This window comes from Magnolia sinica, chromosome 5 (assembly GCF_029962835.1).
Source record: "Magnolia sinica isolate HGM2019 chromosome 5, MsV1, whole genome shotgun sequence".
NCBI lineage: Eukaryota > Viridiplantae > Streptophyta > Magnoliopsida > Magnoliales > Magnoliaceae > Magnolia > Magnolia sinica.
Window position 1 is genome coordinate 106772013 of NC_080577.1, and position 15095 is coordinate 106787107.

A 15095-nucleotide genomic window follows, 5' to 3' on the forward strand; every position below is an offset into this window, starting at 1 on the left:
CTCGGATTAACCATATGCATTAGAAATTCAAATCTAATATCACCATTAATTCGACCATTTTGTGAAAGCATATTTAATGAAGATAGAATAATCAAATAATCGTACACAAAATATATTAATTTTATGTGAAAAATTCATGTAAAAAAAAAAAATACAACACAAAGCGACAAAAATCTTCACTACAATAAAAAATTTCTAGAGTTTATACCACTCACATTCTCCGATTATAAAATCATTATTTCCTCCCTTGTGATGCACACCTAGGAAAATCACGTAGCTAAAGTGGAGTCTGTCGGTCAAACTAATGGCACCATCAGTTAGATTGACAAATCCACGTCCGTCGGACTGATGACCCACTATTTAGATGGCCATAATAGGTGTAATAGGCATCACATGTGAGGAGTCACGCCATTTTTCAAATGACACTGGTCCCTACTCATAGACAGACCCCATGGGTTTCAACAGGGGGGTCATAGATACGAGTACCCATATGGTGCCTGTATTAGGGAAAAAAAGAAAAGAAGTAGAAGAAATTCAAATGGTGCATAACTGACAAATGGTTGTCTTGATTTATCACCATGCTACATTTCTTCATTGTTCTCATAATCATCATCATTATCATAGCTTTAACTCAACTAATTAGAATTCACTATGTGAATACTTTTTCACGGTCCACTCGAGGAAGGTTATAATTTCAGATAGACCACTAGTCATTGTGTCTTTCTCATTATCTTTGCACGCTTGTTTTTGGGTTTTTCCCATGCACTTTTGGAACCTTTAATTTCTATCAACTCACTCTTTCCATTAGTTTTGGTCTCATCTACATATGACTTACTTTTTCTTATTTTATTACTTCTTATATTCTTTGGAATGCATTTCATTCATTTTTAATTGTGTTCCGCCTCATCCCATAACTCACCCATCTCAACATATATACTTATTCTATAAACATTTTTTTAAACTGTCTAACATTTTATCCTATAAAATATGGGTTGTGTTATATCTATCCTATGAAAAAATTCTTTCAATTTGAGCATATCTGAAAATCACATAAATCTCCAACAACACATCTCTATTTCTTCCACCCAATTTAAATTCAATGAGTAACATCCTTTTCAAGGGCAAATTTGTGGGACATTGTTTTTATTAGCAAGTCATTAAGGGTCCGTTTGGATACGACCAAGTGAGTTACTTTTTCTACTGCTATATTTTTCCACTCATAGTAGTAGATAAGTAACTTATTTGAGATAAGTATGTTTGGTTTTGATCAATTATAAGTAACTTTTCTACTTAATGTTGCTTAATTACTTTACCTTAATAGGTAGAAACCAAGATAAGTTACTTGAGGCACAAGTAACTTATCTTAAGTAACTTATGAGCATTTGGATAATAAGTTACTTTAGATAAGTTATTTATGCCTTAAGTAACTTATTTTCCTATCTACTTAATTACTAGATAAGTTTATTTGTTAAACAATACACTTGTCATATAAGTTTGTGTGGTAAATAATATACTTGTCATATAAAAACTTTAATGTGCACCATCCATTGTGTATGGTCTACCATTGATATTGGTCATCTATCATGTAGGGCCTACTATCAATATTATTGTCCGTCATGTGGGGTTCACCTTCAATATCCACCGCCCATCTTGAGAACTGTCCATAATGTGGGGCCCACCTTGACATGGGTTGTCCGTCATGTGGGGCCCAGCTTCATCATCGATTACCAATCTTATGAAGCCCATCTTTGATGTGGACCATCCATCATATGGCCCCCCTTCAATGTGTGTTGCCCATCACGCGGGGCTCGCCTTCGATGTAGACTATTCATCATTAAGGGCTTACCTTTGAGGTGGAGTATCCATCATGTGGGGCCCATCTTGATGTGGGTCATCCATCATATGGGGCTCTGCTTTGATGTCCCTTGCCCATCATGTGGAGCCCACCTTTAATGTGAACCATCCATCATGTAGGCCCCACTTTTGAAGTTGGTCGTCCATCATACCGGCCCACTTTGGATGTGGGCTATTTACCATTAGGGGTCAGCCTTTGACGTGGTCCATCCATTATGTGAGCCCTCATTAATATGGGGTCATCCATCATGTGGAGTTCACTTTTAATGTGGATTGTCCATCATGTGAGCCTCGCCTTTAATGTGGACAGTCCATCAAGTGGGGCCTCTTTTGATATGGACAGTGAAGGAGTCTCTTTTCACATGGGTCTCATAAACATACTGAGAGAGCCTCCTTGAACATGGACAGTAAGAGAGAGAAGCATACAAGTAATAAGTCAAAAAACTAGAAATAAAAAAAACTGATCAAGATAAATAGAACATAAGTGGAAAAAATAACTTAATGACTTATAATAAGTTTTAAAATATAACTTATTTAGTGGTATCCAAACAAGCCCTAAGAAACTAATCAGCACCATATACAATTAGAGTATGTTTATCCAATTTTGCTTTAGTTATGCCACAAGGTGTGTGGCCTGTATTTTGTCATTTCGAATTCTTTGATCCCAGTAGCCCACTCTTATGTCTCCTCCAAAATGAAAACGAGGCAGATATAAAGCTTGAGTGGGCTGCAACATTGCAAGAGAAATGATTGGGTCCAATGCAGCTCCTTAAAATGTAGTGAGGTGTTAGATTAAGAAGCCAAAGTCCATGAATAAAGGACTCATGTATGCAGTATGCCAAAGCACAAGTCAATGGGAAGATCACACAGGAAATGGCAGACAATGGAGCTACCCACAACTTTGTCTAATCCAAGAAGGTGAAACATCAATTTAAAGGCATCCAAGGAGACAGGTTGGCTCAATGCAATCAACTCGGAAGCAAAGCCACATCCGTAACACTAAGCTACACATCAGTGAATGGTGCGGAAAGGTTAGTTCAGAGTGTCCACGGATGACTTCCAAGTGCTGCTAGAGATGGAGCTTCTAAGTCATATACAGGCCATGCCCATATCATTCACAACTCGGTTGGCATCAATGAGGAGAAATCTCCATGAATATTTTCTACTGTGCAAGGAACCAAAACTACTTTTAAGGTGATTGTGATTTCTGCCCCATAACTCACCAAGGGATGAAGAAGAGTGGGAGCAACCTATCTGTTAGGTACAGACAGACATCTAAGGGCACCAAGGAGATGGTGCCTAAATGAGGCTGACTGTAATTGAGTTGAAAAACTTGGGGCTACTCCACTAGCATGCCGCCTCGTGGTTCACCGTTCTTTTTTAAGAGAAGCATTATGGATCGCTACAGCTATGCACCGACTATAGAGCAATTAACAAGGTGGCTGTCAAGAACAAGTATCAAATTTCACTGCTGGCTGACTTGTTCTATCAGGAAGGAGGAGCACACTAGTTCTTTAAGATAGACCTTTGATTCGGGCACTATCAGCTGTGCATTCTTGAGGGAGACGGAGATGGACTGCAGACAATGCATGGGCCGTATGAGTTCCTAGTTTTGTCCTTTGGCCTCACCAATGCCCTAGTAACTTTCAGCATGCTGATGAACAAATTCTCCCACCCCAACCTTGGCAGCTTCATGGTAGTCCACATAGATAAGGTCTGTAATCACTGCGTACCACGTCGAGCGCTTGAAGATGATGTTATGAGTGCTTAAGGAAAATGAGGTGTATGTAAAAAAGAGGTGCTTCTTTGCCTAAACAGAAGTCAGTGCATGGGCGATGGGGAAGGTGAAGGCCATACAAGGCAATGATCCTCCCAAAAAAGTGATTGACTGAAGATCATTCCTTGTCCTGATGAACTACTATTGGTGGCTTATCAAGGCCTAAGCAGAAGTCAGTGCAAGGTGAAAGTAAGGTGAATGCCAGACAAGGCAATGATCCTCCCACAAAAGTGATTGACTGAAGATCATTCCTTGTCCTGATGAACTACTATTGGTGGCTTATCAAGGCCTAAGCAGAAGTCAGTGCAATGGTGAAAGTAAGGTGAAAGCCATACAAGGCTATGATCCTCCCACAAAAGTGATTGAATGGAGATCATTCCTTGTCCAAATGAACTGCTATTGATGGCTTATCAAGGCTTACTTGGAGAGGGTGGCAGTCCTGACAAACTAAAGGAAACTAGAAGTTGGCATTGGACAACTGAATGCCTATGGACTTTTGAAAGGACTTGAAAAAGGCAGTGAGGGGGGAAAGGGCATTGAGCCTGTGAGACCATTACAAACCTTACATATCAATGCCTTATAAAGACTCCACAATTGGTTGAGTTCTTATGCAACAAGCCCCATTGCCTACAAAGCTAAAAGCTCAATAACACGGAAAGGAGATGACTACTGCAGCGCTCTACTTGAGAACATGGAGATATTATCTATTTGGATTCAAGTTTTAAGGCAAAGACAGATAACATCACCACAAGCTACTTATAAAAACAAGGCATGTCCAAAGTAATACAACAAGACTCTACATCCAAGAGTTTAATGCATTTAGTACTAATAAAAGACTCAGTCGAAGAGGCATCTTGCTTATTCCTAAAGAATGTGGTATTGTGGTGTGCCACAAACTATCATTAGCAATCAGGATTGTTGGTTCACCATGGGATTTTGGATCAAACTATTCCAGATGTAGCTCTCTAATCTTTATTTCTCAATCAGCTTCTACCCTAAAACAGATGGACAAATAGAGCATGTAAACGCAACAATAAGGTAATTGTCTGCCAGACAAACAGTACCAATCACAACTCGTGTTTTCCCAAGTTCTACAATGAACACAACATAGTAGCTTCTTGTCATAGAAGATAAAACATGTATGAGAGTTGGCCCACCATTATGGGAACCATACATATCATGACCTTCAATCTGAACCATACATTTCTTAAGCTTCCATAAAAAATAATATAAAAAACAACAATAAAACCCCGTAAACAAATGGGCGCAATGGAATACAAACACAAGAATCACATTCACCAACCTTGACTATATCTTCCTAGTTACCAGCTGCCGAACTGACACCCGCATTCGTCGAAGTTAGTTCCGACTCTGACCGAAGGAGAGTCCTGTATTTATATCTCCGTGCTGAATACACGAAAACACAGAAATTGACCACACTCAAGACCATGAGGAGCCAATACAAGTAATCAAACCTCCCCTTATTGATGTTTTGAGACAGCCATGATGGACGCCCTTCATCATCATTCCCCGTTATGGATTCAATGATGTTGTTGAGTATAGTGGCTACAAAGCATCCCAAACCACCAGCTATGGCCGCATAAGCAGACGCCATGCTTCGCATGGCATCAGGGGCCTCTTGATATAAGAATTCCAGAAGGCCCACGAGACAAAACACCTCCGCGATGCCGATCAGGCAGTACTGGATCAACAGCCAATATGCACTAAGGTTGGGCATGGCCGTCAGGAAGAGGGCCTCAAAGCCATGCTTGATAGCATAGTTTCTACGGTATCTCTCGAACACACCAGCCCACCCCACCGAGAGGATCGACACTGCCAAGCCGACGCCTACACGCTGGAGCTGGGAGGCGCCATGGGGGTGGCCCGTGATGCGGCGGGACAGCGGGACGAAGGTGTAGTAGTACAGGGACAGGATGAGGAAGATGCTGAGGCCGGGAAAGACAGGCATACATGTGACAGGTAGTTTGAGATGGCCCATGTGGGTGTTCAAGGTATAGGCTTGCTGGACCGATAGGGTCAGAAACTCTGTCAAGATTACACTGAGCATGATTGTGCAGGCTGATACTGGGAGGAGTTTTATAAGTATCTTAACCTCTTCTACTTGGGTTACTGTGCAAAGTCGCCAGGGACTTGGATTGGCCCCATCTTCTTTGAGTTGCAGGGCTGCCTTGTCCAAACACCTACAAACCAGAAAAGACAAAAGTTTACCTAAAACTGTGACATGTGGGAGCATTCTAGATGTAAATTCATTAGAGCAATCAGATATGAGCTACAATATTACACATTTCTAACCGTTTCATGTGTTATGGCAACTCATCCACAGTACATGAGCCCTCGGTGTAAGTTGATACAGATAGGCCAAACCACGGGGACCATTGTGGATGGGGTATATCCCAAAAACCATACCGATCAGACATATCTTAACCATTTGATATCGGCCATTGAATTTTCACCACTGACATTTTTGTTTTAGCAGTCCATTTGATTGCCATCAATTGGATGGTCAGGAGTCAGGACCACCCAGAGGGACGCGACTAGCCTGTAACCTGGGTTTAAAGGAACTCCCTAACCCAAGCTTGGTGGGAACCACCACGATTTTTTGTTATATCCACTCCATCCATCTGTTTCACTAGCTTATTTTAGGATATGAGCCCAAACATGAGGGAGATGCAAAACCCCTGTGGGCCACACCACAGGAAACAGTGGGTATGGAAGCCCACCGTTGAAACCTCCCTGGGGACACAGAAGTTGTGAACGGGTTGATATTTGGGTTTATCTGTACCTGCCATCCAACCTAGTTCATACAGTTATTTTATTTATTTATTTTGGAGGCCCTTATCATACTATTATCACCACATGCAGGAAGGGAAAGCACAAATATTAGCCTGATCACAACTTCTGTGGCCCCAAGGAGGTTTCAAAGATGAGAGTTTTTCGTTCTTCTTTTTTTTGGGAAATGTGTTTCAATGAGACAATTGCGACCACATGAAGTTCCTGTGGTCGGAAGCTAGGTGGGGCCCACCGTGATGTTTGTGAGAAATCCACTCCGTCCATCCCTTTTGACAGCTCATGTTAGGACATGAGTCCAAAAATGAGGCAGATCCAAAACTCTAAGTGGGCAAAATAGTTGAAACATTCATGGGGTACAAAAGTTTTGGATTAAGCTAATATTTTTCTGTTTCAGTTAATATTAGTGGAAATGACCTTCTGAACAGTTTGGATGGCATATAAACATAATGGTCAACCCCATGTTTCAATTATAGGCATTTCCCTCCCCACCTTTCACTGTTGGTTTTTTGGAACTGCATCATTTTCGAGCTCATGTCCTAACATGAGCTGGCAAAAGGGATGGACGGGGTAGATTTCTCACAAACATCATGGTAGGAGCCACCTAGCATCACTTCTTGCGGTCGGGGTTTGCAGGCAATCCACATCCTTTTCATGGTGGGAGTTTAATCTCCACTTTTTCTTGTGGTGTGGCCCACTTGAGTTTTAAATCTCCTCATGTTTGGGCTCATATCCTAAACGAGCTGGGGAAACGGATGGACAACATGGATATAAAACCAACGTCACGAAGCACTCTACAAAGCTTGAGGTTGCAGGGGATGGGATTTCTATAGCCCCTTAACCCCAGGTTGCAGGCAATTCCCATCCTAACAAGTGTGTTTATCAAGAAATAGGGCCCACAATTTGGATATGGTGGATTAGAAACCACCATTCAATGTTTAATCCAGCAACATAAGATAAGAGAAACGATGTAGAACAAAGTTCCTTGAAGAGAAATCTATGAAAGAGAAAGCTGAAGTACCTAAAATCATCGGTGTGCGCTATCTTCCTGCTACCCTTGATGGCAGAGTGCTTGCCAGGAACCTCATACAAACCCACAAACTCACTGCTAGAGAACGATGCATGTCTCTTACGGACAGCAGCAACCAATACCTGCGCAACACGTGTCAGAGGGCTACCTCCTGGTAATCTGTGTCGATACAAAGGCGTACCCGCAAAGAAGACCACGTTCGAAATGCCCATGGCTATGGCCAACGATCCAAAGGCCGACCCCCATCCATGTTTCATCTGAACATAGACTACCATGGTGAAGGCCACGATTGCCCCAATGGTGACCGAAAGATAGAAGAAATTGAAAAATCTATCCAAGTGAGCCTTGTAATCTTTACTCCTTTCATCAAACTGATCAGCCCCAAAGGATGAGACACAGGGCCTTATGCCTGCAGCTCCAAATGCTGTTATATAGAGGACTGTATACAGATAGGTCATTTGCCATGATTTTGCTGGCTCACAACCACCCAATATTAAGGATAGCTGATCACAATGATCCTGACTTGGCATAAGTACACTCATTGTAGCAGACAAGGTTATTCCTGTCAAACCCTGCATAACCAAAAAAGAATACACTGCTGTTATCACTAACATAACATCTCTCTCTCTCTCTCTCCCTCAATATATATATATATATATATATATATATATATATATATATATATATATGTGTGTGTGTGTGTGTGTGTGTGTGTGTGTGTGAAACAAAGCTATTGATCATCTGCTTGGCCTGATGATGGGCTGGCCAGGTGAGGCCTAAATTTTTTCCCTATAAGATTTTACCTACCCATTCATTAAAAACAGGTTATTCCAACCATTGGTCCAATTGGACAGTTAAGGTTGTCCAATTATAGAGATTTTTTAGGGCAGTTCACATGCATGATGAAACCTACCATATGGCAATTTGGATTGCCAAAAGGCAGCTCCCAGCATGTAAAGTTTTAGGACTGAGCAAATGCTCGCCAGGAATTGCGTCTCCTTGGATCGAAATAGTGTTACCTGGTAATGGGCACTATGATAGTCACCAATTCTATATGGTTCACCGCATTGTGCATAAGTAACCCTTTGATTTGGAAAATTGTTTTTGTGGTATGAGATGAAAAGCAGAAGTCCGGCTGCAGTTTCAAATACTGTGTATAATTCCAACTAACAAAACTCATCTTTTTTTTACTCTTTTTTTTTTCTTTTGATTGAAAGATGATTTGGCGCCTCTCTCTCATGTTGGTACTTTGCGCGATATGGCTTGAGCACAATAGTAGGTCTTTTAATGACAAGCCAGCATCTTCGGAGCAAGTTTTCCACAAAGCTAGGTGGATGTTTGTGGAATGGGCAAGCACTACCAAGGTATTCAAGGGTTGCTCGGCAGAGTTGTTCCAAGTTGAGGGGTTGTATCTCATTTGTACTAGCCGGATGATCTTAGGTAGATTTGAAGTCAATTGTGATTGACTTGAAATCAATCTTCTTAGTTGGAGGGATTCTCATTAGGGATTCTAAGTTTTCCTAACTATGAGTTTTCTTAAGTATTGTAAGAAAAAGTTTGATATCAATAAAATTATTCTCCCTCTCTACTCCATTATTCTTATAGGTGTACTCTTGTCCATTTCTTGCAATTTAGGTGTCGAGATCTCATTGGCTCAATAACCGGGTTGCACCAAAGGTCTCTTCATGAAGCCCCCCTTTTGGTTTTGTTTTCTTCTACAGCTGCTTGAAGAGACTTGAGGTGGTCATTAGGTTTTCTTTGGCAATTTGTGCTTGTGGATCTCCTCCACAGTTCCACCTGTCCCTGTCCCCTTCTATGTTTATTATTTTTTGTTTAATGTTTAGTTTTAAAATGAGAAAGAAAGCTTTGCAGATCTACACGAAGAAGTTTCCAGCAACCTTGGAATCCCTCAGCATAGGAAGGCAAGAGAAACCACAACTAAAAGCTATCTGGATATACCTTCTGGCATTGCTTTCTTTTCTATTTGTCTGATACAAAGGGCTACCCAAAGAGTATAACATGATATTGTAATTCATGGCTGCCATTAAAATGAAATCAATAGTTCCTTGATGTCTCTGTTAAATAGCTTTTCCATTTCTTTATCTTATCAATAATATATATATATATAAAGGAAGCAATCAAAGTAGATAAAATTTTAGAGCACGTGAAGGTGCCAAGAGGGATGATGAGAATAAGGCCTTTCCTTAATAAAAGAAAAATAGCTATGTTCCTCCTGACAATAGGCCAACGCCCTTATTTACTACATGGTACATGCTAATGACTTTCTTTTGAGAAGTCACCAACATCCCCAACTCATCTTTGATCTCCACAATCTACGTTGCAATTTATCCTGTTGGCAATATTGGCATGGTCCAATTTCATGTTCTGCTCACTGTACAAGTGCCATACCATAGTTTGCCAGTTTGCCTTTTTTGATAATTAATAAATTAATTTCATACATAAAAAAATCAGTTTGGTGGCCTTTAACTTCTTTAAATGACTGCCTTTGATTTGAGGGAAAAAAAGAAAAGATCTAAAGAATCAAGGATAAACAATAAGATGGGTAATTCAAAGACAACAATCCTGCATTCCTCACGATCCAAAAACATTCCAATTGACTTATGTATTTTTTCTTTCTAAAAGTTTCCTAGTTGGGAATTTCTTAGCTTTTTTTTTTCCTTCCATGTGAATTCTCCTGGCAATAAATTCCAACTGAATATTTTTGCAAAATATCTTAGTTAGATCAACATACGTTTGGTCAACTTGAAGGTCAAAGAATCCTCCACCAGTTGGAGAAACTTTACAAGGCATCACTGCTAATGAGTGATTTATTTTTTGTTTTGTACCATTAAAGTTTTATTTCCCTATGAAATATAATGACTAGGAGTTTATCTACAATGCTTTTTTTATCGCATCATAAACCATTCATTATATCTCCAATGCATCATTCGTTATGATCTTGATAAAGAAAAAAGTACTTATATTTCAAGATTTTGGCAAAATATTTTCAGGAAAAACCCTTGGTGAAAAATGTCATAGCAAATAATCCATATTTCCTATGAAACTTCATTGCATGCTCCAACGCCCGCTCCCCCCCCCGGGCAAAATAATAATAATAATTTTTTAAAAAAATTGCTAAACATTAAGGGCATATTTGTTTCAGCAATTACCATGGTAATGTAAAGTAAATGTGCAATGATTACAAATTACTTTACTTGCCACCTAACAACATTAGCATTTGATTGCCGATTCTTGTGTTTGGTTTACTGGCGGTAAAATTGTAATGATAGCATAACATTATTTTAATGTCAAATTATCACCAAAATACACTGATGTCGTTGTTTGGATTCGAGATTTTCATGGGAATGCAATGAAAAAGTGCAATGATTACAAATTCATTTACTTGTCTCCTAAATGCATTTGCATTTGACCAACAATTCATGTGTTTGGTTTGACAGTGGTAACATCGTAATGATGACACATTTACTTTACATTACCAGAGTAACTGGCAAAACAAACAGGCACTAAGTGGAAGTTGGTCAGATATTAAAGTCTTACAGCTCATTAAAAAAGAAGAGGACATCGCCGTATTGAAAATATGAGGGATTCAATTGAAATTCAATGGAAAAAAGGAGCTTTTGGTCATTCAATGCACTACAAAGAGGAGATCCTGTTCAGCTAGATATCTCGACTTTAGTTAAAAGACAAGTTAGAGATCTTGCTATCGCCCATGCATTTTGTTTATCATTTCATGACCACTGCATTACGTTTTCCTGGCACAGCTTAGGAGCCACTGCCTCTCTGAACACACCCAGTAAGGAGACTGAAGGGCCAGGCCTCAGGAGAGCAGATACACTACCAACTTTGTTATGGAGTTGGATGTGTGCATATAGTTATGCATTTAGCACTATTTTAACTTAAATATAACTGTAACAGGAACTCTAAAACTGAGGGTGCTGCTATAGTTGAACTTCGTGTTAGAAATGCTTTTGAATAGAAATCATTTATACTATTTATCCAAATAAACACTGCGACAGGAACTCTATACTAAACTTCAAGAAACCATGGTTTTTAAGCACCATGGTGATAATTTCTACAAGGGATATGAATAGATTGCAGCACACAAAAAGGAAAACAAGTTCGAACAGGACTGATATAATAAGGATGTATGGATTCGTATCTACAAAAACATATCATTAAAAACACATGATTTTAAAATTCAGATCTTACCGCAAGGTACACGGTTGTGAAGATAGCTATTGTCCAGTATCTACCAAGATATGCATCAGCAAGAAACCCACCAAGCACAGATGATGCTTGTGATATGCCCAAGAAATTATTAACTGCATTTGCCGAACTGGCAAAAGGACGATGCATGACATAGAACATAAAAGTCACCATATTAACAGCAAGACCAAAGTAAGCCATCCTCTCTGCCATCTCATTACCTAAACACGCAACAAATTACACTGACAAACAGAAACACTAATTCTGAAACAATGAAGAAAAAACAATTCAGCTTGTTAAAATTTGCCAGCTTCTGCTTACCAAAAATGAAGAAGGCAGCAATCCAACCACCTGTCTTAGACAGATCGGTAATGGGTTTTCCACGGATATTAACTGGTGTTGTTCCACCTACATATCCACCGCTAATCACTGTCCGCCTATCGTCACTCTCAGCAAAATAGATCCCAAGCTTCTTGCTATGGAACGAGTCAGAATTCGGATCTAACCTTGCCGAATTCTCCGGCAAGTCTTCCGGCGATTTGATTTCCTTTGAACCCATACCTGGTGATTTGATTCCCATACCAGGTGACTTGATTTCGTTGGATCCCATACCTGGTGATTTGATTCCCATACCAGGTGACTTGATTTCCTTCGATCCCATACCTGGCAAAGAACACCAGAATGAAAACAGAGTTACCTCAAAATCTGGAATTAAGCTGTAAAAACCCAGAAGTTAAACTACAGCCCCCCTCAAAAACATCCACAAGATATAATTGAAAATCACAATCTGTTATGACCATTCCATGCCTGCTAAACTCTAATTTCCTCTGATACACGAAAAAAAACAAACAAACAAAACAAAAGATGGCAAACTGCAAATGGTTTCCATCTTTCACGACAACGATATCCCTTGGTGAAGAGACCTTTCAACACCTATACAGGAAAAAAAAAAATCCCTCAAAAACATTCAAATACCCTGCATATACTAAAAATTCTATCAATCTAACCAACCACTTCTAGGACAATCAAAGACAACATAAAATCTATGTTTTTTACATCAAACCTACTCCAGTAAAGAAATCCCAATTCCATCAGAAACAATCAGATTCCTCATGCTACAAACTCTATAAAACTAACAACAACCCACTTCAAAAACAAACAAAATACAATAGAAAATCCAGATTTCCCCATCAATTCCATCTAGTGAAGAAGCCCCAAATACCTCGAGAGCACTTAAATTCCCAATTTACACCAAAAACTCTATACATCTAAAGAAACCCACTTCAAAAACAACCAAAAGATTATAGAGATTCTCGGTTTTTCCGCACCAATTCAACCCCAGCTAAGAAACCCCAATTCCCTCCACTGAAAACCGTAGAAATCTAAGAACAACCCAATTCCAAAACAAGAACAATGCAGCCTAAGTTCTCAATATTACTCCAGTTCCACCCTAACAAAGGAACACCAATCCCCCACTTACAATAAAACCCTGGAAATCCAAAACATGAAGCAGTTAAGAAACAACTAAAATACAGCATGAATTCTCAATCTTCAACTCTGATTCATCCCCAAGGAAGAAAGCCCAATTCCTTGAAAAACACTAAAATCCCCCACTTACAATAAAAAACCTAGAAATCCAACAACCAAGCAGTTTAGAAACAACCGAAATACAGCGTGAATTCTCAATCTTAAACTCCAATTCCACCTCAACAAAGAAACCCAATTCCCTGGGAAAAAAAAAGAAAAAGAAAACAACTATGGTGCTGTTAAGAAACAATCGAAATACAGTTAAGAAACAATCAAAATACAGCATGAAAATACAGCATGAATTCTCAACTTACACTCTAAAATCCCCCAGTTACAATAAAAACCCCAGCTATCCAACAACGATGCAGTTAAGAAACAATCAAAATACAGCATGAATTCTCAACTTACACTCTAAAATCCCTCACTTACAATAAAAACCCTTGAAATCCAACTATGGTGCTGTTTAGAAACAACTGAAATACAGCATGAATTCTCGATCTTAAACTCCAAGTCCAACCCAACAAAGAAATCCCAATTCACCGAAAAACAGTAAAACCCCCCGCTTACTATACTATCCAACAACAACGCAGTTAAGTAAAAATCGAAGTGCAGCATGAATTCTCAGCTTTAAAATCCAATTCCACCCCCAACAAGAAACCCCAATTCTCTCAAAAGAACACTAAGAATATCAAACTTGAACCAAAAAAACAACTCCAGAAATCTGCTAATAACTCCCAATCTTCTAGGCCAATTCCATCTCAAGAGAAAAAACAAGAAAAACTCAATTCCGTAAAACGCCCAAACACCCCGGAAATCCAACCACTACCAACTTACCGAAATCCGACCGAAATGAAATGAAATGAAATGAAACTACGGATCATGAAATAGTGATGGGACGCCTCATAAAAGACCCTTCCCAACCGACACATGAGAATTGATAGCTACTAATGCGAAAGAAAAAAAAAACGCAATAAATGAGGGGAGATAGAGAGAGAGAGAGAGAGAGAGAGAGAGAGAGAGCATTGATGAAGTGTACCTGCCAGTGAGGCTGGAGAGGAAATGGCATTGACGAAAACCCTAGGGTTTTTGGAAATGCTGGTGACGCCATCGCTATCAGAGAGAGAGATAGTGAGAGAAAGAGCGGGGCTTCCCAGTGCTCCGCTCCGTCTCTTTGTTGTGAACGTGGGAGGAAGGATGCTATGATAGAATGGTCTCTTTCATGAATCTGATAGATCCGCATTAAGAATGTACACGTGGCATGATGAAAATAGGATCTGGACCGTGTACTTAGTGAAGAATGCCATGGATGGCCAGCCATTGGAAAGTGCCCTAACGTGGATGGTACTAGGCATTAGGGTAGGGGCCTTCAAATGGACGGTCAGAAAGCAAGATTAGGTAAGAACGGAGGGCGCAGGTGGGAATCCCTGTGGGCCCACTGTGATGTATTTTCCTTACATCCACACTGTCCACCTTTATTGAAAGCTCATTTTAGGTTATGATTCAAAAATGAAGCAAATCCAACTCTCAAATGGACGATAGTACAGGAAAAACTTCTAATGAGCCACAAAAGTTTTGGATGAAGATGATTTTTGTGTGGTCTTTTCGTTCAGTTCGTTCTGGACGCGGATTGCGTCCTACCCCCGCCCGGACAGGGCTCTGTGGGGTCCACATGTAAGTGTTTTATCCACGCTGTTCATTGTTTGTCTCGGATCATTTTTGGCTATCATTCAAAAAATGACGCAGGTACAGGTCTTAAGTGGACCACAAAGTGGAGATTGAACTTCCACCATTAAAAACTTCTTGGGAGCCGGAGAAGTTTCGGATCAAGGTGATATTTTTTTTTTCACTTCATCCACGTCTACATGACCTTAG

At 39.8% G+C, this 15095-nt stretch overlaps 1 protein-coding gene across 3 annotated transcripts; it reads right to left on the reverse strand.

The window, feature by feature from the left end:
- Window positions 1–4720: 4720 nt before the first annotated feature.
- Window positions 4721–14362, reverse strand: LOC131246599 (protein NRT1/ PTR FAMILY 6.1). Of its 3 annotated transcripts, none has more exons than XM_058246870.1 (5): window positions 14260–14362; window positions 12018–12359; window positions 11700–11917; window positions 7461–8041; window positions 4721–5832 (listed from the first exon to the last, which is right to left on the reverse strand). In XM_058246870.1, exons 2-5 carry the CDS (start codon window positions 12355–12357, stop codon window positions 4950–4952), a joined length of 2022 nt encoding a protein of 673 aa, XP_058102853.1. In that variant the 5' UTR covers window positions 12358–12359; window positions 14260–14362; the 3' UTR covers window positions 4721–4949. The 3 variants fall into 3 exon arrangements, with proteins under 3 accessions (XP_058102853.1, XP_058102854.1, XP_058102855.1); XM_058246871.1 differs by lacking the exon at window positions 14260–14362 and adding an exon at window positions 14058–14174; XM_058246872.1 differs by lacking the exon at window positions 14260–14362 and adding an exon at window positions 13791–14028.
- Between the last annotated feature and the right edge of the window lie 733 nt (window positions 14363–15095).